The sequence below is a fragment of the Pelodiscus sinensis genome, chromosome 23, assembly GCF_049634645.1.
Source record: "Pelodiscus sinensis isolate JC-2024 chromosome 23, ASM4963464v1, whole genome shotgun sequence".
Classification (NCBI taxonomy): domain Eukaryota; kingdom Metazoa; phylum Chordata; order Testudines; family Trionychidae; genus Pelodiscus; species Pelodiscus sinensis.
The window spans coordinates 14,064,623-14,087,563 of NC_134733.1; the positions used below are offsets into that span (position 1 = coordinate 14,064,623).

The 22,941-nt window shown below is 46.8% G+C and overlaps 1 protein-coding gene across 6 annotated transcripts in view; it reads left to right on the forward strand.

The window, feature by feature from the left end:
- Positions 1-22,941, forward strand: part of RERE (arginine-glutamic acid dipeptide repeats) — a 468,752-nt gene that overhangs the window by 438,511 nt on the left and 7,300 nt on the right. For 4 of the 6 annotated variants that reach the window (XM_075906794.1, XM_075906795.1, XM_075906798.1 and 1 more), the window contains 8 exons: positions 1,234-1,396; positions 6,083-6,175; positions 6,907-7,106; positions 8,635-8,796; positions 10,884-10,997; positions 12,494-13,875; positions 16,368-16,590; positions 18,107-18,830. In XM_075906794.1, the coding sequence (XP_075762909.1) occupies positions 1,234-1,396; positions 6,083-6,175; positions 6,907-7,106; positions 8,635-8,796; positions 10,884-10,997; positions 12,494-13,875; positions 16,368-16,590; positions 18,107-18,830 (3,061 nt within the window). The remainder of the gene's footprint in view (positions 1-1,233; positions 1,397-6,082; positions 6,176-6,906; positions 7,107-8,634; positions 8,797-10,883; positions 10,998-12,493; positions 13,876-16,367; positions 16,591-18,106; positions 18,831-22,941) is intronic. The other 2 variants (XM_075906796.1, XM_075906799.1) reach the window with 1 other exon arrangement.

The window sequence follows — 22,941 nt, forward strand, 5'->3', positions numbered from 1 at the left end:
ATTTGCGGAAAAAAGCGTCTAGATTGGCATGGACACTTTTCCGCAAGAGCACTTTTTGCGGAAAAGCGTCCGTGCCAATCTAGACGCGGTTTTGCGCAAGAAAGCCCTGATCGCCATTTTCGCAATTGGGGCTTTTTTGCGCAAAACAATACTGCATTTTCTACAATGGCCCTCTTGCGCAAAAGCTTTTGCCAGAACGGGAGCAGCATAGCATTTCCGCAAGAACACTGACAATCTTACATGAGATCATCAGTGTTCTTGCATAAATTCAAGCGGCCAGTGAAGACAGCTGGCAAGTTTTTCTTTTGCGGAAAAACTTGCCAGTCTAGACGCAGCCACTGAGGTTACTTGATTAGATCACATATAAGGCAGTTCAAAGAGGCCCTTTTTTGTGGTCAGTAGGCATGTTTGTTCTGATGTTGATTTTCAAGGGGCTAGTTAGAACGTCTCCATTTCTCTGGCAACTTTTACCTCAGAGGCAGATAAGTGGCCAGGAAATGATGGGGTTTTAAAGTTTAAAAAACAAAAAACACCAAAAAAAAAAAAAAAAGATTAAAACTACATGCTGTTCTTCAACTGCTAGTTTTAATGTCATCAGCTATAGGGTTTTGAATGCAAACCAGATTCATTATGCTATGGAATTATCTCTAGTTTTCCTTGGTGTACTCCTTTACCTGTCCAATTAATTTGCAAGTAGGCATATATATTCAGATTAAAGTTTGGTTTGGTTGAATATTATGTTTACAGCTTATTCTAATTCATGTTTTTTCCCAACCCTAGTCTTCTATGAGTCCGTGTTTTTATTCTGATATTCAACTTTTCAAACAGGATATCACTATAGAGTTGAACTGATTCCACTTTCACTCAAAGTACCATGGGATCTTTAAAAGGCTAGAGCATGGATTTTTATAACTCGTTGAAGAGATGATACTTCTGAAGTACAGAGCCTACTAACTCTTTGACTCAAAGGAAAGAGCGCCCCCTGCTGAAGCACCAATATCTGCACTTCCTGCAGTATGCAAGTGGTAGCAAGACTTCCCATCCAACTACTAATTTTTTTAAAAATGTGCTTCCCCACCGAAATATCTGTTTCTCTTACATCCAGGGGATTTTTTTCTCACTGAAATATACCTTTAAGCTTGTGTGTGTGTGTGTGTGTGTGTGTGTGTGTGTGTCAGAGACTGACAAGTCAGCTATTCATGCCCCTCTAACACATTCTTTCTATGTTTACAGGGAGAACTAATCACTTTCTATTACTATTGGAAGAAAACCCCTGAAGCAGCAAGTTCCCGAGCCCACCGTAGGCATCGAAGGCAGGCTGTGTTTCGGAGAATTAAGACTCGAACTGCTTCCACTCCAGTCAACACTCCCTCCAGGCCCCCCTCTAGTGAATTCTGTAAGTGGAAGCTAAAAGCAGCACATTTATCTTTGTTTAGATGCATAGAACTGTAGTAATGTAATGGCTGTCTGCCTGTAGCTGAATAAAGCAAGAAAATGGAGTTTAGGCATTTGGTTTCTCCCACTCCACCGTTATGCCTGAGTATAGCAGGCGTCTGTGATCTGCAAGTGATGGTTTTGTACTGTGTGTAATGCAGTGCTTAGGAACGGAGGCCCAGCGTAAGGATGGACACTTGTACCTGGATCTAAATTTCCCTGTGTTTGTTGTAGTTGGTTGTATGTGTTGCATTTTCTCTGGGGTTATTCTAGGAATAACACTGAGAAAAGGCAAGATATAAAGCAAACTTCCCTCTCCAAGCTTCATTTCATGACCATATTTTCTGCTTTATTTCAACTCATGCCATGCTATAGTCAGTGTTGCTGTATCTTCACATATCTTAGGTAGGGATTTTAACTGGTAACTGGTTGCTCTGTACTTGGGGAGCAGTTCCCCACCCACATCACACCACGGGCTACTCCAGCCCTAGGACTGGAAGCAGGCAGAGGGCCAGAAGCAACCAGGCGGAAGCAGCCAGGCTAAAACTGCCCCCACTGCTGCCTGGTTGTTAGTTAAACTTAATGTTTAACCAGTTAACTAATTAAATAGGATTTTACATCCTTAATGTAAGGCTATGATTGCACTACAGCCTGTGTCGGCATAATTTTAAAAACTACCCTGCATGCCAAAAGTTACACTAACAGCACTCATGTGCATATTGTTGTTTTGTGGGGAGATCTCGCACAAACACAATTTGGGCTGCTTGTGGCACTGGCTTTACTGCACTGCTAGGAGAGCTCTCCTGTCAACATAGACCATCTTCACCAGATGTGCTACAGCTGTATTGGTCCAGCTGTGCTGCTGTAGCACTTTCTCTATAGACATGACCTTAGAAGCTCCATGACCTTGATTGCTCTGGCCTCTAAGTATTGTTTGAGACAAAAGCATCTAAACAGTCTAGCACATCACTATGGGTACGTCTAGACGACATGCCTCTGTCGCCAGAGGCATGTAGATTAGGCTACCAGACATAGGAAAATGAAGCGGCAATTTAAATAATCGCCGCTTCATTTAAATTTACATGGCTGCCGCGCTGAGCCGACAAACAGCTGATCAGCTGTTTGTCAGCTCAGTGCAATAGTCTGGACGCGCGGGTGGCGACATCAAAGGTATTTGTCGACCACTCAGGTATGCCTCCTGGGATGAGGCTGTTGGCTCAGCGCGGCAGCCGTGTAAATTTAAATGAAGCGGCGATTATTTAAATCGCCGCTTCATTTTCCTATGTCTGGTAGCCTAATCTACATGCCTCTGGCGACAGAGGCATGTAGTCTAGACGTACCCTAAGTGTTATGGCACCACAGTTACCAGTACAGCTGTAAGGAATATATCACCATACAAAAGACTAAAGATTTAAAGATTCCCCTTAAAGTTTTAATCTCTTTTTATGGACTAACTCCCCTCACTCCCAAAAGTCAGAAATGTCACCAAAATGTATTGACGTAGGCTTTAGGGATGAGGGAAAGGGGGGGGGGGGAGGAGATATAATGAGGAATAGTAAGAGAGAGAGGTTAACTTCCTCATGCCAGAAAGTCTCTCTTATTCTTGTTTAGAAAGAAGGGCCCCCACGTTACCATTGGACTCAGGTGGATTGGATTCCTGTGCCCACACAGCCTTTTGCAGTTTCTGTGACCTCTAGGTTCTACCCATTCAAATCCGATTATGAGATTAAGTCCAAAATTAGCTCAGTAAAATGAAAATCTTGTCCTAGCGCAAATTTCACATTCAAGTTTTTGAACACTTCAAGGAATTGAAGTTGGAAAATGTGATAGTGCTAGCAGCCACTGTTGCAGCAACTTAGGTTAATAAGTTGGACCACATGTGCGTTTGTAGAAGGGTATATGGATTGATGACAAATGGTAATGGAAGTTACTGCAGAGACACTCCGTCTACAGAACATGCATGTTATAGTCCTGCACCAAGGACATCTCTTCAGTCTAAAGACTTAAACAAAAGAGGAAACACGTAGTTATTGATATGCATTGCTTTGTGAATTTGTCATGAGTGGCTAGAAAATGCAGTGCCCTCAGCTATAAAAGATTCACTCTGAACTCTTTGCAGAATTCTGCAGGATCCTATATTTTGCTTTGAAATATTCAGATTCTTTCCAGTACACGTAATGTGTGTACTGTGACACTAATGCACTTTTCACAAGTTGGTTATGCTTTTCAGCTGATGGGCATGGTGATCATATGATTTGACATCGACTACTCACTAAACGTGGAGGTGACTTTTGCAATAGTCTTTAGTTCCCAAAAAATGCATTACATAAAATGTACTTCCACCAGAGAATGCACCCTTTAAGAAATGATTACACTGGATTCTTGTGCCTTTGTCCAGATGGATCACAAAGCACATTACAAATTATATACATGAATCCTTCATCTGTGAATTTCAGCCATCTTTGAGGTGAAACTGTGTTTGAGCACTTTTGTTCAAATATTTAGTTTGAAAGGGACATCCTTGTTGCAGGAACTTACGTATGTTCTGTTGAAGTACAAAACCGTCCCACACAGCCAGTTGAAGACCGGAAGTTTAAAAAAAAAAAAAACTCTTGTCCAGTTGAAACTGCAAGGGAGGAATTTAGATCTCAGGGGTTGTACCATTTGATTGGAGAATTGCTAATACAGTTCCTGTTTTTAAGAAAGGGGAAAAAAAGCCACCCGGGTAACTATAGGCCTGTTAGTCTGACATCTGTAGTATGCAAGATCTTGGAAAAAATTTTGAAGGAGAAAGTAGTTAGAGACATTGAGGCTAATGGCAATTGGGACAAATTACAACATGGTTTTACAAAAGGTAGATCGTGCCAAAACAACCAGATCTCTTTTTTTGAGAAAGTAACAGATTTTTTTAGATAAAGGAAATGCCTGGATTTTAGTAAGGCATTTGATATAGTACCACATGGGGAATTATTGGTTAAATTGGAAAAGATAGGGATTAATATGAAAGTTGAGAGGTGAATAACCAACTGGTTAAAGGGGAGACTACAGCGGGTCATATTGAAAGGTGAACTGTCAGGTTGGAGGAAGGTTACTAGTGGAGTTCCTCAGGGATCAGTTTTGGGGCCAATTTTATTTAATCTTTTTATCGCTGACCTTGGCACCAAAAGTGGAAGTGTCCTGATAAAGTTTGCGGATGACACAAAGTTGGGAGCTATTGCCAATTCAGAAAAGGATCGGGATATCATACAGGAAGATCTGGATGACCTTGTAAATTGGAGTGATAGCAATAGGATGAAATTTAATAGTGAGAAGTGTAAGGTTATGCATTTAGGGATTAATAACAAGAATTTTAGTCATAAGCTGGGGACACATCAGTTGGAAGTAACAGAGGAGGAGAAGGACCTCGGAGTCCTGGTTGATTATAGTATGGCTATGAGCTGCCATTGTGACATGGCCGTGAAAAAGGCTAATACGGTCTTGGGATGTATTAGGCGAGGTATTTCCAGTAGGGATAAGGAGGTGTTAGTGCCATTGTACAAGGCATTGGTGAGACCCCATTTGGAATACTGTGTGCAGTTCTGGTCTCCCATGTTTAAGAAGGATGAATTCAAACTGGAACAGGTACAAAGAAGGGCCACTAGGATGAACCGAGGAATGGAAAACCTGTTTTATGAAAGGAGACTCAAGGAGCTTGGCTTGTTTACCTTAACCAAAAGAAGGCTGAGGGGGGACATGATTGCACTCTTTAAGTATATTAGAGGGATAAATACCAGGGAGGGAGAGGAATTATTTAAGCTTAATACCAATGTGGACACAAGAACAAATGGATATAAACTGACTAGTAGGAAGTTTAGACTTGAGATTAGACGAAGGTTTCTAAACATTAGAGGAATAAGGTTCTGGAACGGCCTTCCAAGGGAAGTAGTGGGGGCAAAAGATCTATCTGGCTTCAAGATTAAACTAGATGGGTTTATGAAGGGGATGGTTTGATGAGATAACATGATCTTGGTAACTAATTGTCCATTCATTATCAGTGGGAAATAGGTCAATGGAGGGATTATAGGAGTTACTATAAAGAACTTTCTGGGTGTCTGGCTGGTGAGTCTTGCCCACATGCTCAGGGTTTAGCTGATCGCCATATTTGGGGTCAGGAAGGAATTTTCCTCCAGGGTAGATTGGCAGAGGCCCTGGAGGTTTTTCACCTTCCTCTGTAGCATGGGGCACAGATCACAGCTGGAGGATTCTCTGCATCTTGGGGTCTTCAAAGTATTTGAAGGCTTCAATATCTGAGATATAGGTGAGAGGATTATTCTAGGCGGGGGTGGGTGAGATTCTGTGGCCTGCACTGTGCAGGGGGTCAGACTAGATGATCATAATGGTCCCTTCTGACCTTAAAGTCTATGAGTAATAATATCGGAGATGGAATTTGGCTAGAATCTTGAGGTGAAGATCCCTACTCTGGAAAATTGTCCTGAGACTTAATTGCCAGCAATTATAGAGGCTATCCACTTCCCTCTTCCCCTCCCCCAACATGAAAGATAACACCGCTAAAAGAATGGCTAGAATTTTTCGTTGTAAATGGTTATTTAGTCAACTGGTGCAAAATATGAGCGCCTTCTGATTTTAACTTCGTTCTTTGCTTACTCAGTGGACTTGAGCTCAGCCAGCGAAGATGATTTTGACAGCGAGGACAGTGAACAAGAACTGAAGGGTTACGCCTGTCGTCACTGCTTCACAACCAGTATGCACTTACTGTATCTCTTTGCAATATGCTAGTGCCCTTTCAGCATAGCTTCATCGAAGCAAGAACAGTTCACATGCATGTATCCGTACTAAAAACATACCATTGGAGCAGCCAAAATATGCCCTATTTTTGTAGAGGGTTAAACATAATTTACCATTGCAAATTAGTATTACAAAGTGATGGGGGAATATCCTGGAAGTTAGAAATTTATGTAGCAATGAATGCATGCCTAAACAGAGAGTCCCTTGTATAATCCATTTACTGTATAGCATATCAATATTGAACTGTGGCTGTCAGATACATCACACACATTTATGATGCATCAAGGCTTTTCTGCATCAGCTTCTCTCCTGTAAGTACTCCTGGAAGCCCTCTGATGCTTGTGCATACACACACAGTGCATACTGAGAGCCTGGAGGTAAGTAAGTGAAAGGGGAGATGAATCCAAGACCTTGAAGAAAGAATAGCTGCCAGTGCTGCAGAAGAGTCTTTTTTTCTTTTTCTTTCAAAGTGGCAGGTGCCTGTTTAATTAGAAATAGTCTGTAATTGAGCAGGATGAATGTTAACAGAAACATCAAGTCACCCTGGAAGAGGCAGTGATTTCCAGTCAGCTTTTAAGCTTTGTCAGTAACTGCAGATTGTTTTCCAGATTGTATTAAATGCAAAGTGCATGTGTTCAGTATCCAAGAGATTGTCTGTTTCTAACCCCATCCTTTTTCCAACAAAAGCCTCCAAGGACTGGCACCACGGCGGTCGCGAAAACATCTTGCTGTGCACTGACTGCCGCATCCACTTCAAGAAGTACGGAGAGCTCCCACCCATTGAGAAACCAGTGGACCCGCCGCCCTTTATGTTCAAGCCTGTCAAAGAGGAAGATGACGGACTCAGCGGAAAACATAGCATGAGGACTAGGCGGAGTCGAGGCTCGGTAGGCCCATTCCTCTTTTTTACCAACCCATTTGAGCTCCTCCCTTAGGGAGAGATGCAGGTTGGAAAATTCCAAATGTAGAGAGCCATATTTGCAAATAGACTTGTAAAGCTTCACTTACAGATGGGAATGTGAAAGAGTAACTGTGTACTGGGTTAACCCATGAGTCTGGGTGCATTGGTTAACCTTCACGGTTACATACAGGCTTTCAGTATACACACAGGGAGTCGCCTTAAAAGCCAGGTTCCTGTGTGTACTGGCTCCCAAGGAGCCTTTCCCCCCCTCCCCCATGATGTTGTCTCTATATCCAGGCAGCAGTGTGGAGAGGCAGGCCAGAGCCGGTATGCATGGGTAGTCAGTTTAAAAGCCAGCTCCCCACATGCACCAGCTCCTGGGGATTCTCCTCTTCCCTCCCCTACACTGCAGCTGCCTGCTGTCCCACGTGTAACTGCTGAAAATTTCAGCAGTTACATCCTTAATTAAAGGCATTTTAACATCCTTACTTTAATCTCTTCTCTGCCAATCTCATTTTAGGCATGCCTACCATCTGTAAAACAGACACACGTGTGCAATTCCATGTGTGCAGAATAAAGTTTAAATGCTGCTTCTCTTTGTGCTTACCAGAAGTTGCCCCCACATCACTGAAGTTAAAAATCTCATCACCTAACTACAACTATCAGAGTCTTTTACGTAAAAGCATGGTATTCTGTCCCAAAAGACTTTCCTCACAGTAATAGGCTAAGAGCATTGAAATGGAAGCCAAATTACTACTCACCTGGTTGGAGGGGAAACTTCAGCTAGTTTGGGGCTGGCCATCTGTAAACCTGGATTGACTGTTTTAGTCAGACCTGAAAATGTTTCTTTTTACACCAGCCTCCTCTCTCGCCTGCCTGGTCACGTTAATGTTGTCGTTGCTGCCAAACACCTTGTCAGGTTCTGCGGTCAGCTCAAGTTGGCTTCATTATTTTTATGGTAGCCAGTCATCCCAACAGCTGCTAAATTAGGAGGAACAGATGAAACGGCGTTAATTATTGCTGCATAATCTACGTGTTTCTCATTGCACAGCAAAAACACATTGAAGCTGTTAGTGGTTTTAGGAACTGCTCTGTGCTGCCTTGAATGCCTTATTTCTCTAGGTCATTTTCATATCCATCTTGGCTTATGCCAGCAGATTTTTTTTTTATTAAAGATGGAACATTGGGGGCAGGGAAGTTCTCTTTCCCCCTCCCCCAGTCTCCCAAAAGAGATGCCTAGCATGTGAACAGCAGCTGTGGGAACATCTTTCTAATGTTCTCATTTCCAGCAGACACTACTTAATACAATAAGCAGCACTTAAGTATTTGTCTCCTTTCATTTTAAGGCCAGATGAGCCTTCCAGAAGAGATTGTAAAATCATTTAATGCTCTTGGTTTTCCATTTCTCAGGCACTGAGCTGGAGCTTGCGTCTTTCCAGTAATCGGGGGAAAAGCAAAAGGTTTGGGAGAATCCTTGTTTGTTTATATGCTCTTTATTTGTGTAAAATTGATAGATGTCTACACTACGTAGTGGCCGTAAAAAGCAGCCAGCCAGCCCCGATGGTAGAGCCTCGCCCACTAACGAAGACATCAGATCCAGTGGCCGCAACTCTCCAAGTGCTGCCAGCACCTCCAGTAATGACAGCAAAGCAGATTCTGTGAAGAAATCCACCAAGGTAAAAGTGGCTTGAGATTCATTGTTCTTGGTTCAGGATCTGGACTGTTTTCAATTCAGAGAGTTCAGCTTAGGAACTTCAGAGCAAGTCAGAGACTTGGGGTTGACCTGGGATTTTTTTCTTTCTACATGTACAGCAAGGTAGATGTGGCAGGTCCTTTGTTCAGGTGCTCAGAGCTGTTCTGTATATACATATACAGGCATGATGGTGATTAGAGGAATTTTTTTCATAAATACACAAACTGCATATACTAAAGAAGTGACTGGTCTGCACCTCAGTTTTCCTGTGGTACTGTTTTTCTGAAAGCATATCCACACCTCTGTCATTTTAGACTTTCAGTAGGCATATAAAGACCTTCACAAGAAGTTACTAAAGAAACAAAATAGGCATAGGGCAAAGAAGCATGGGACATCTTGATGAACTGAAAACTGGCAGACACACAACAGAGAAGACATAAGTGGTCAGTTTTCATCATGGCAGAAGGTTGACAGCAGAGTGACTTCAGGTTCTGGGACTGGTGGTGTTTACCATATTTATCTGGAGTCTAGAAAAGTGAGTGAGAGGAAAAGGTGGCAAAATTTGCAGGAGGTACAAAGTCAAGTCCAGAGAAGAGTGCGAGGAACTTCAAATGGACTAACCCCACCAGGTGAACAAGCAACACAATGATAGCTGAAATTCAGTGTTGTCGATTGCAAAATAATGTACTACTGGAGAGAGAATATGAAGCAGTCATGCACCTTAGAGTTCTTAATTAAGCATGTCAACTCAGAAAAGGGGCTTGGGCATTAATTTAGACAGCACTTTGAAGATCTCTGGTCAATGGACTGCTGCACTCAGGAAACAAACTGTGTTATTAGACTTAAGGAATGGGATGCAGAATCATACCATAAATCTAATGCCATTATATGAATCAATGATGCTTCCTCATCTGAAATGTCACCCTGTCTCAAAAGAACATTGCAGAATTAGAGGGAATTCAGAGTAGGCCGACAGGAATGACACAAAAAATCTTAGAGAGAGGTTGAAAGATTATGATTTAGAAAGGAGAAAGGGCAGGATAGAAGTACATAACGTAATTGATAATCTAGAGAAGGTAGGTGCGGGAACATCTGTTCTTGCCTCATAACACACAAACTTTGGGAGCAGTCAGTGAAATTAAATTGAAAAGTGGAATTAAATTGAAAAGTGGGAGGTTGAAAACCGATGAAATATTTTTCATACTTGGTAATCAGACGGTGGAACTCATTGCCATATGATATTGACACTGAGAACTTTAGCCAGATTCCAAGAGAACAAACATTTCTGAGAAGAAGATGAATATTGACTATTACAGCTCATGCTAACAAAAGTGTTGGAAAGGATATGAGAATTCACATTTCCAGGCATTACCTAGTCTCTAACTACATGGGGCTAGAATGAGACTTTTATGGGGGCACCAATTATCCTACATTTCTCTGCTGCAGGGTTCATGCACCATCCTCTGAAGATTCTGGTGCTGGCCAGGATAGACAGAGAACATTGGATTAGACAGATCTTGGGTCTGATCCAGTGAGACAGTTTGTATGGGACTTCTTCTGACATTTAAGCCTTAACAAATCTAGGGCTTAGGATCAGCAATTTCCCTTTAAAAATATTCCTAATTAGAAATCTGAGATTTAAATAATAATGCCTTGATAAAGGTTGCATTTGGGTTGTCCACTTACTCCCACCTATATACTGAATGCTGTGAGGGATTTGCTTACAAGCTGTCTCCTAACTTGCTGTTCCCAGCGGCAAAACCATAACTCCATTCTGGGCCCTGAGTTAAATTTGGCCATGCATGCCTACTGGGAACAGCTTCTAGCAGATGGGAAGTGCCTCAGCAGCTCCAGAACCAGATGCCTCCCCTCCTCTTCAAACTGGGGGATGAGGCATATTGGATTGCCATTAAATACTCACTAAATCAACCTCTGATAAGTTTTCCTTCGCCATAGGAACTCTCCTGTGTTGCTCGTGTCAGTATGAAGTCTCTCCGTATGAGTAAGTGCTCCATTTAGCATCACTTAACTTCGCTAACAAACTGCTTCTGTCTGTTTCTTTTATGGTAGAAGATAAAAGAAGAGGCATCTTCTCCTCTCAAGAGTTCCAAGCGCCAGCGGGAAAAGACAGCCTCAGACACCGAGGAACCTGAGAGAACCAATGTCAAAAAATCCAAAACACAAGTGAGTCCCTGTAGCAGAGCAACAGTCCTGCCTGTTCCCCTCTGATCGGGATGTGCACACCACTGGGGGCTAAAATCATCTGCTCCCCCTCCCTCCAGGGCAGAGAGAATCTAAAATCCAAATCCCACAACAAACCAGAAACGTAACATGGATTAGAACAGCTTCAAAGTGCCAGAACAGCACATTCTAATTGAATCTGTGGCTGGAAGCAACCCACTTCTTGATGCATTCCTGCTGCAGGGAGAGCCAGGGAAGGATGTGGGTAGGCACCAACGCCCAGGCCTCCTTCGCATTAATATCTCTAGGGTTCAAGCACAGTTTGATTTTAGCTTTTTTTCTTTAACCCATGTCCACATTTTATTTCAATGCCAATTTTTTCTCTTCTTGGCATCTCTCAGTAACATACTGTCATAGGGTGGACACTCACCGCCACGGTGCCTTCTGCAGGTAGCATTGGGAATTAGCTTGGAAGCAGGGCGCCTCCCTCTGGCAGGTGTCCCTGTGTCCTCACTGCACGCTCTCCATTCTGGACCCATGTCATTCCCGGACCAGAGTGTCCCCTTCGGGACACTGTCCTCTGGCAGTGCCCACTCCAGTATCTCTCGGCCCCCTTCCGGGGATCGGGAGTCCTGTCTCTGCACTGTGGGGTCCTCCCCTCCTGCGGAACCCCCAATTCCCCTATATCCACTTTGCCTCAGTAACCCGCTGCCAGTCTTCATCTAGTCCCTGCCTGAGGGGCAAACTGCAGTCTGGAATGGTCATTCATCATTGGCAAGGGGGGGTGTGCCCCCCTGCAGCCCTAGAACCCTCAGGCCTTGCCTCAGGCCTTGCAGCCTGGGAGTGGGGTCAGGCCAGAGCACTCCAGCTCTGCCTGCCTTTTCGCTGCACTGCCCTGCCCTGTCTCAGGAAGCCTCTAGCTTCCCTCCAGCCAGATCCCCCCTGCTCCCCAGCAAGAGTGTTTCCTTTCTGCTCTCCTGGAGCCCTTACTTATACAGCCCACAGCTGGGCCCTAATTGGCAATATCAGCCTCAGCTTTGGGCTTTGCGGGACGCCCTCTCCCAGGGCTGGGTTTTAACCTTAAAGGGCCTGTGTGGGGCAGACGCCCCATCACGCATACAGCAAAAGGAAAGTCCTCTTCACATAGGTCTAAAATTCACGAGTCCTTGGCTGCAGTAGCCCTAACAGAGCGCAATGTAACTGAACAAATGTTAAACCCGTTAAATCTGTGATTGTCGATTTAGTGCATGGTATTTAGTCCATTTGTAATTGGCCAGGTTTACCCCCTACCATGGCATCTAGGATTTCTAGACCTCAGTCTTCCATGCTGGCATCCACTGTTCCACAGGGTTTACTTACGCTGAAAGCTCTGGGGAGGCTGTGCTGCAAGGTGGCCTGTAACGAGGGGTGTCTGGAGTTAGGCTGGAGGTGCCAGTGGGAGCAGGTAGCTCACTTTAGCCACATCAGTGATGACAGAGATCTTTCCCCCATGTCAACAGGAGATCAGCAGGCCAGACTCTCCTTCGGAGGGAGAGGGCGAGGGCGAAAGCTCAGACAGTCGCAGCGTCAATGACGACGGGAGCAGCGATCCAAAGGACATTGACCAGGACAACCGAAGCACTTCACCCAGTATCCCCAGCCCCCAGGACAATGAAAGTGACTCAGATTCGTCTGCCCAGCAGCAAATGCTGCAGGCACAACCTCAAGTGCTCCAGGCACAGAATGTCCCTGCCCAGGCTCCACCTTCTACCCCGCCCGTATCAGCACAGTTACCAACTCCGTTACCAGCAGCCTCCAGCACCCCGACAGCGCCCCTACAGGTTTCTCCATCAGTGTCTCAGCCTCCCAGCCAGCCCCCCCCACCACCACCACCTCACTCGCACATCCAACAGGCCCCTGCTTTACACCCTCAGAGACTCCCTTCACCGCACCCACCACTTCAGCCTTTGACTGTGCCTCAGAGTCAGCCCCAGGGTCCTGCCTCATCACAGCCACATTCACAGCCTCCGCTTCATGGCCAGGTCCAGCCTGTCCCTCACAACCTGCAGGCCCAGCCCCTCCTGCCTCATCCGGTACCACCTCAGCCCTTCCCTCTCCCCTCACAGCCTTCTCAGTCTCAGGTTCCCCTTCAGACGCAGGCTACTGCTCACCCTCATGCTGCTCTGCAGGTTCAAGCAGCGCAGCCTGCCCTGCAAGCTCAGGCTCCACTCCAGCAACCTCAGCCCCCCCGGGAACAGCCCCTGCCTCCTGCACCCATGGCTATGCCTCATATCAAACCCCCTCCTACTACCCCAATCCCTCAGCTTCCTACTCCACAGGCCCACAAGCACCCTCCCCACCTCTCTGGGCCTTCTCCATTCTCCATGAACTCCAACCTGCCACCACCACCTGCTCTGAAGCCTCTGAGCTCCCTTTCTACTCATCACCCTCCTTCAGCACACCCTCCTCCCTTGCAGCTGATGCCTCAGAGTCAGCCGCTGCAGTCTTCTCCAGCCCAGCCTCCAGTCCTGACTCAGAGTCAGAATCTTCCAGCAGCGGCGAGCCACCCCCCATCCAGTCTCCATCAGGTATCCTCCCAGGCACCCTTTTCTCAGCATCCATTTGTCCCTGGGGGCCCACCTTCCATCACCCCTCCATCTTGCCCCTCCACTTCTACGCCACCTTCCGTGCCTGGTGTCCCGTCTCAGACATCTGTCCCCACCTCTGCGGCTTCCAGTGGAAACGTTCCAGTGGTGACATCCTGCGCGATACCACCTATTCAGATCAAAGAGGAGGCTCCCGATGAGACGGAGGAACCGGAAAGCCCACCTCCTCCACCCAGAAGCCCATCACCTGAGCCTACTGTGGTGGACACACCAAGTCATGCCAGTCAATCAGCCAGGTATGGAGAGTGGGTGTTGGCAAATTTTTCATTCGATGCTCTGCCATTGACATGGCTGCGTTCAGAGTTTCACCGTTTGCTGGCTGGCGTAGCCAGCAGGGATTGAGTATTATAGACTTGACCACTGTGGAATTGGGAATTAGGTCCACTACAGCCTCTGTTTGCCAGCCACTTGTGCAATAGGATGGTTGTCTGAGTGAGTCCACACTGGTTGAAATCGTGCTAGCATCTGTTGGAACAGTTGTTACTAGCATAGTCTACAGAACCCAACATTCAAGTTATAAATCACTTGTAGGTAAGAACCTGTGCCCCTTTCCCTCTAAACTTGCAGCAGAGTCCTATGAACTGCATGACAGGAACTCAGGAATTAAGCACGTTTCCCCCCAAAGCTTACTGCTCTCCTGACACAGCACAGAATCCCGTTCGTTTCTGCAGGGTTTTCTACTTTGCCCTCTAATATTCAGTCTCCAGCTTGCAGCATGTTTTTGTGCTAATAAACGTGGCTCTTTCAGTTGCGTGGATGAAGCTTTCAGGGCAGGTTTCCAAAGATACAAAGGGGAGTTGGGCAGTGTGGGCATTGGGTGTGTCTCTCCCACTTGTGTCTTGGGAAATCTCCCCTAACTCTGGCACCATTTTTCAGGGAATGAAAGCCCCTTATCCAGCCCAGGTGCAGCCATAGTATTCAGACTGATATTGCAGGTACCATCTGAGAGAGATCCCTCTGCACAGTAGTTCTCAAACTGCAGTCCAGGTGGTCCTGCAGCTTGAGCTCAGCCCCTCGCCTTCCCCTGGCAGTGGGGAGCCAGTGCTGGCACTCAAGCCTCATCCTCCCTCCCCTGCGAGATTGGAGCACCAGTGGCAGCTTCCTGCTTGGGGGGCTGAGAGGGGAGAGAAAGCTCTGAGCCTCACTTGCCTGATCCAGCTCACAGGGAAGCAGCACTCCCCCTTCTCCTTCCTCTCCCCTGGCTGAGCAGCGCGCAGGCATGCTGCCTAGAGGCTTTGGACTGGAGTCCCTTTGGAGCAGCGGGAGGCAGAGCCTGGAAGCGGCATGAGGCGCAAAGTCAACTAAGTGCCCAGACCCTTGCACCCCAGGCCACTCATACACACGCACCCCTGCCGAGACCCCGCACCTCCAGCCTGCTCCTGCACCCTTCCCCCTGGCCAGGCACCACCTCCTGCCCAGATCCTGCACCTCTTGCTGGAAGCCCTGTCCCTCATTCTCAACTCCTCATTTTTGTCCCAACCCCAGAGCCGGGGGTTGTGGGGGGGGTGTCCACTAACCCTGGAACCCCAGAAGCCTGCTCCTGTATCCACCCTTGCTCCTGCACCCTTCCTCCTTTCCAGACACCCTACTCCCAGCCTGCACCTGCACCCTACCTCCCATCCAGACTTCACCCCCTCCTACACCCTACCTCCTCCTCAGATCCTGCACCTCTTTCCCTCTTGCTGGCAGCCCTATCCCGCATTTTCAACTCCTCATTTTTGTCCCAACTCCAGAGCCTGGGGCGGGTTCACTAACCTTGGAACCCCAGAAAAGTAAATCTGGCCTATGGGAAGCCCTGAACGTCAGTCCTCCCTGTTCCTCCCCTGGTGGGGCTGGAGCCTCAGAGGAGTGAAGTGTCTCAGTTTGGAGGGGAGGGGTCACATCAGTGAGGGCTGTTTTTTTTTTTTCTTTTTTCTGAGAGTCAATGGCCCCTGACCCAAAAAAGGTTCCCTGCTCCTACCATAAATAAAGAAAACATGGGACCTTTGTGTGGGACATAAATACATATTTTACTTTAATTTAAATGAGGTTTGATAAACTAACATGATAAAGTTAAGTGTTTAATCTGTTTAATAATTTCAATTAATATTTCCTTTCTTACTGGTTAAACCATTCTCCCCAGCTGCAGCACTAGCAAAATGGCTTGGGCGTCATTATGTGATTAACAGCGAGTTTCCATTAGCAACTGGCAGTCCACGGAAAGGTTTACATTGGCAACTGGCCAAAAAGTTTGAGAACCACTGCACTGGAAGGCCAGCCTGTGGAGACACAACACCACAGTTAAAGTTAGTTTCCCTGGTTCTCAGTGCAGTACCTGGTAATGTGAACCCCAAGTCTTGTATAATTCTCCTTTGATGTGAAGCTGTCAGATCACAGACTCTTGGTCTTTCCCAGGCCCAGAGGTGGATTAGAGGTTTTTAGGGTCCTGGGCAAGAGCAAGGGGTAGCCCTTTCCCACTTCTTCTGCCCGGAGTCCCTCACACTCCTGAGAGCTTCTGGCAAGACAGTGGCCTCAGGGTGCAGGGGCTTCCCTCACTCCCCAGCGGCGTGCTGGGCAGGCAGAGTGGGTGAAGCCCCAATGGCCTGACCCCACTTCCCAGCAGAAGTGCCAGGTAAGTAGCTTAGGGCGTGTGGGTGCCCATTTTTCCAGGGGCCCCCCAGTTGGGACCTCATTGGTCCAGTGGCTAATCTGCCACTGCCCAAGCCTCTAACTCTATTTTCTCTTTCAGGTTCTATAAGCACCTGGACCGTGGCTACAACTCCTGCGCAAGGACAGACCTGTACTTCATGCCTCTGGCAGGATCCAAGCTGGCCAAGAAGAGGGAGGAGGCAATTGAGAAGGCCAAGAGGGAGGCGGAGCAGAAAGCAAGAGAGGAGAGGGAAAGAGAGAAAGAGAAGGAGAAAGAGAGGGAGAGAGAGCGGGAGCGGGAAAGAGAAGCAGAAAGAGCAGCGGTAGGTTTATCAACCTGCTATGCAAGATGTGTTCATATCTGTATTAAATAGTGACTGTAAGACGTTGGGGATGCCTTTGCAAATCTCCATCAGAGCTTATTCCAGACACAAGCATGGCATGGAAGGGGAAGACAGGTGCATGCAAAGCACGGGCGCAGTGGAAAGGTCTGCAAGCAATGTTCCCTTTTAGCTGAGCACTTGTGCCTCCACTCGGTAGAGTTTCCAATGCCACCCAGCTGATTAGCAGAGTGCCCACAGCCAGGTTTTCTGTTTCTACTGGTGGTGCGCATTCACACATGCTGCAGTGCACATAAAATTATTCTGCACATGAATGGAAACAATTTGAGGGAACATCAGTTGCAAGGAAATGTTTTGGGTTATGAGCGTGCCATATCTAGCTTATACCTGTCCCGTCCTACACTGGCCCTGCCCCTTGCTCCAGACCTCCCCTCAGTGGAACAGCAGGTTAAGCGATACCAAAGTGTCAAAGAACAGTAAATATCTATTGGTGAATATTATTGCTTCCGTTTGTGCTGTAGGCACAGAATGCCTGAGTGTACTTTGAGTGTCCTTTACCTGCTGCATGATGTACCATTTCAGGGAGCTCCCTGAAAGGGGTGGGGTGAAGGTATTGTACCCTTGAAGTGGATTTGACTGAAGAACACCTAATTTTCTTCGGGACGCCCCAACTCTCTAATTCAAACTTTTATGCTAATTTCTAAGTTTTTGGTTTTTTTTAATTTACTTGGAATTTAAGAGCTGTGGCATAGGCAGAGAGACTGGTCATAATGGCCATGTGACAATACTGCCTTCCTGTTTTAATTGAAAAACACTGCACTACAGTCTTTTTTTTAATTGTTTTTAACCAAACTTTTTAAAAAAGAAGGTTTGCAATAGTTTGCAGTGGAAGATGCCTACACTCTTCCAGTCCCCCGCACCTGGAAAGGCAGAATGTAGTCCTCCTCCAATAGGAGCAATGTCTGACTCTGAAGCTGATACTGAAGTTGATATTTACACATAAGCTGTATTTGGAGGCAGGATTCCATAGATGATGACACTGGGGTGAATCCCGTCCTTGCCCAGAACTGTTGCGTGGCCTTTGCACCAGTGCTGGGAGCAGGATGTTGAGACCTAGTGCAGGAGGCGAGAGCCTCCCCCTGCCCATGCGATGCAGTTTGTTCAATCGTAGTGCATGTTGGGGGAGGCTTTGGGGCGAAAGCTGTGGGCCCCTGGCTACGATTCCCTAGCAGCTATGCCCCAGAGTGGGGTGTAAGAGCTGCAGCTGTTAGACCTCTGAAGTGTGGTGCCAGTATTGAGCTCAGTGGCCTGCAGGGGAGGAGAGAAGGAATTTTCCCCACGCGAGAAGAGAACGCCCTGGACGAGGCCTAGTATCTATCGGTGGCAGAGGTGTAGGGTTATCCCCATAGTGACATGCAGGGAAAGGGGGAATGTGCCTGCAACTTTTTCAGCCTGATTTGTACTAAAATCTCTTCCCTTCCCCTCACATTCTCTGCAGCAGAAAGTGTCCAGCTCTTCCCATGAAGGTCGCCTAGGGGAACCGCCACTCAGCGGGCCAGCTCACATGAGACCATCCTTTGAACCTCCACCCACAACCATCGCTGCTGTTCCACCTTACATAGGTCCAGACACACCTGCGTTACGGACTCTCAGCGAGTACGCCCGTCCTCACGTGATGTCCCCGACAAACCGCAACCACCCCTTCTTTGTTCCCCTGAACCCCGCCGACCCACTTCTGGCCTACCACATGCCCGGCCTCTATAACGTGGACCCCACCATTCGGGAACGGGAGCTCCGGGAGCGGGAAATCCGGGAGCGGGAGATCAGGGAAAGGGAGTTGCGAGAGAGGATGAAACCAGGCTTTGAGGTGAAGCCACCTGAACTAGATGCACTGCACCCAGCGACCAACCCCATGGAGCATTTTGCTAGGCATGGCGCACTGACTATACCCCCAACGGCAGGGCCCCACCCATTTGCTTCCTTCCATCCGGGTTTGAACCCTCTTGAAAGGGAGAGACTTGCGCTGGCAGGCCCACAGTTACGGCCTGAAATGAGCTACCCCGACAGACTGGCAGCAGAAAGAATACATGCCGAGCGGATGGCGTCGCTCACCAATGACCCACTGGCACGGCTCCAGATGTTCAACGTGACGCCTCACCATCACCAGCATTCACATATCCATTCGCATCTGCACCTCCATCAGCAGGACCCGCTGCATCAAGGTGAGCACAGGGAGCTGTTCTCCAGGGACGCTGGTGTCTGCTCTCCCTGTGAGATTGTAGAATCACAGGGCTGGAAGGAACCTTGAGAGGTTGTCCAGTCCCCTGCGCTGAGGCAGGACTAAGTAAACCTAGACCATCCCCAATAGATTTCTTTTACCTGTTCCTAAAAACCTGCCATGATGTGGATCCCACAGCTTGGCTTAGAAGCCTATTCCAGAGCCATAAAGTTTTTCTAATATCTAGCCTAGATCTTATTTTCTGCAGATTAAGCCTGTTGGTTCTTATCCTACTTTTCAGTGGACATAAAAAGCTGGCCCCCTCCTATAGATCATATTTCTTATATTTTAAGACTGTCAAGTTGTTCTTTGGTGGTCTTTTCTCAAGGCTAAACACGCCGAGTTTTCTTAACCTTTCCTCAATGGTCAGGTTTTCTGAATCTTTTAAACATTTTTGCTGTTCTTCTCTAAACTCTACACTTTGTCTGCTTCTTTACTAAATTGTACCGTGCAGAATTAGACACAGGCACTCCAGCTGAGCCCAATCTAGCGCTGAGTAGAGCAGGACAAATACCTGGCATGTCTTACGTACCGCATGTCTGCTAATACACTTCAGAATATTAGCTTTTTTGCAAAGAGATCACATAGTTAATTCATGCTTAATTTCTGATGAACTATAACCTGCAGTTTACCACCTGTCCAGTTACTCCTTGTTTTGTAGTTGAGTGTTTGATTTTTTTTTTCCTTCCTGTGCGTAGTACTCTGCACGAATCTTTATTTAATTTCGTTTTACTGATTTCAGATTATTTGTCAAGGTTGTTCTGAATTTTAATGCGTTCCTCTAACGTGCTTGCAACCCCTCTCATCTACATATTTTACGAGCATACTTTCTACTCCATTGTCCAATTCATTAATCAAATAGCACCAGGTCCATGAGCTATCTGCCCAAATCATGGGGTCATATCCCATGGCTCAGGAACTATGCAAAATATAACCTCCAGCCATGTCGGCATGGCCGCTGTACCCAGGTCTATACAAGGTTGTGACATTTAGGTGTGACCCCACCTTGGAGTGACATTGCTTTCTCTGTACCGTCTGGATGAAAAAATAGTTATAATTGTATTTGATCTCTTCCAGACACCTGCTTTTTCCTGTCCTCACAGGCACAGGAAAACCACATCACAATGTAGCTGGGGCACAGCCATGTTTAAGTAATAGGATTATTTTTGTATTTTAGGCATTTTGTCTCTGTATAGATGACGCAGGCCTCCCTTGTAATAATCTTGGCATTTTAAACCCACATATTTCACGCTTCCCTGTACTGGGATTGGTTGAGCTCGTTGCTGAGCACAGGGAAAATTTTCAGCAGCCAGTAACACGCTTCACATGTTAAGGCCTTGTCCAAAATTCTCCCTCTCTTGATCTGAACCTGGTGCAGGCCAGGCAGTGGCACAGTAGTGTAGACTGAATGCAGGCTCTTGTCAGATCACACAGGTATACCTGTGTATCCGGCTTAGTCATCCATAGCCTGGTGTGTACACCAGTGAGAGTTAGGGATGGGATCACTAGTCAGGCTGTCTCAGGCTGCAAAATTGGAGAGTTTGAGTTGTTCAGCCAGAGTGTGAATCTAAAACTGTTGGTTACTAAAATATTGAATGACAATAGTGAGGGAAAGTGTCGAGGGTGTGATGTGTGCACTTTGTGTACTAGGGATGTAAGCAACTAGTCTAGTCAACTTAGCGACAAAACAATGAAAGCGTTTTCACTCCAATGTGACTTTTATCCGGGGAGACACACACCCAATTTTGGCAACAAAAAACTTCCACATCTCTTCAAGAGACTTTTGTCTTTTTCTCTCCCCTTATTGTTGACAAAGAGCCAGTGTGGACTCTTTTTTGTTTTGTTTTGTTTTGTTTTGTTTTGTTTTGTTGAGAGAACTAGCTTCTGCCAGTATCCCAAGTCTGCCCTGATGGCTGTGCTCAGTGTTTTGTGTTCTCTGCTGCCCTGTGGGCATGCGCCCCCTCCTCTTTCAAAGCTTCTGGAAGTATGTAACTACTGAGTGAGCTGCTCCCTTTGGCCAACAAACCACAAATCATTGGAATGCTTCTGATCTACTGCGGCAGGGAGAGGGCTGGAAAGACAGTTGTGTGCTTTGACATTGCTTAGCGTGGAGAGCTCACAGAACTATGAGGGAATGCCCAGGAGTCGACTCTGCCTGCCCACAACACTGCACTGTGGGATGTTGACAGTGGGAGGCAGAAAAGCTGGTTTGACCATTTTTCACTTTTGGCAACTTTGCATATTGACAGCACTTTTGTTGCCCGTCCTTCCCAGCCAGCTACTTGAGAGAATTTACAGTTCCTCCTCTGAGCCCTGGCCCTCCCTTCCAGTGTCCAGTTGACAGCCATGGCCATCCCTGATGCTTCAGATGAAGGGGGAAAAAACCCACACCCCAGAATGCATTGGGGGTGAGGGCAGGAAGGAGAGTTACATGCTTACTACCTTGGTAGGTTTTGGGTAGAGGTTACATATCTTCCCTCATCTCATCCCTGTAGAGCAGCATTTCCCAACCTATGAGTCGGGACGCAAATATGGGTCGCCATTACATTTCAAAAGGGTCACCAAGTGTCTCCCCAGGCGGCCCTGCCCTCCCTCCGTTTTTGAATTGCCTTGGGTCACCAAGTCTTCCTGAATTGTCAAAATGGGTCCCCATCTGGAAAAGGTTGGGAACCGCTGCTGTAGAGGGAAGGCGCCAAGGCTCTGGGCATGTCTGCATCGCAGACCAAGGTGTAATTCTGGTACAGGCAGGCACCCATCCTAGTGCAGGTGACTACAATAATGAAGATATGATAGTCCAGACTTGCTGCCTCAGTACAAGCCCACCAAGAACCTTGGGAAGTCAATGCCACCACACCTATACTACTGTTACCAGTGCTAGCTCGGCTGGGTGTGCCTACCTCTGCTACAGAAATACGTGATCTGCAAGGTAGACCTACCCTCTGGCCCTTTTGTTGACAGATCCCTTTATCTCTCATTCATCTATTTGTTTTGACTGTCAACACCATAACTTCCTAGTTCTGACTACATATCTACAAATCTGACATCTGTTAGTTGTTACCACTTCACCCTTCTGCCCCTTTGGCACTTACCAGTACATACTTTACATCCAGTTTCAGTGCAGTCCTAGTATCTCGTGAATATAATGCAAAACCTCTGCACAGATCAGGGAAACTGGCAGTCTCTACTGAGGAGTACCCAGGCCTGGATGTTGCAATGTGAGATTGCAGGGCCCCTGTAGTGCACCTCCTCCTCACTTCAACTCAGCCTCTGTGCAGGGCCTGAAGAGTGCAGGCAAAGTTGCCACATGCGGATATTTCTGCATCTCCTACATGCCATAGAAAGGGGACTTTTGCCGTGGCCATTTAGAGACACAGAACTCCATTGGGTGAGGGGAACAGGGCCCTTGAAATGCATGGTTCTGCAGATCCTTGTTATCCTGATATCCTGTGCTACAGGAAGGGGGGCTGAGGCTGCTGTTCCAGGCAGTCTTTAGTAGTAGCATCAGTGAAAAGGGCATGGGGGGTAGATTTTACCTCTTCAGCCTTTGTGCACTGCTAGAGCTCTCTTGGGCCTCGTGCAACTGGAATAGGCTTTGGCCATGTCTGCACTACCACTTTACTGCACTGAAACTTCCTCACTCGGGTGTGAAAAAACACACCGTGAGTGCAGCAAGTTACGATGCTGTAAAGTGGGAGTGTGAACAGGCTTCCTAGCACTGTTAGCTACCCCCCTCATTTAGATAATTGACCTCCAGCTCTGGCTGAGCTCTCTGCCGCCGCTGGCACTATGGACAGCCTTTCACTTTAAATGTTTAACGTGTAAATTTAGCTGTTCTTGCACTGTTGTTATCCGAAAGCTCCTCAGTCTAAGCTTGGCGGCCTTCCTCGTTAGACTGTGCTTAGTTCTAAAATGTTGTTTTTATAGCCCCAGAAATGATTGGTGCAATAACTTAGCATCTTGTTAGGTGTCAAGATGAAGCGACAGGAAAGTCACTCATTTGGCTGAGGAGCTGTGGGTGATTGGGAAGATGGGTAATCAAAACAAGATTGCCACGT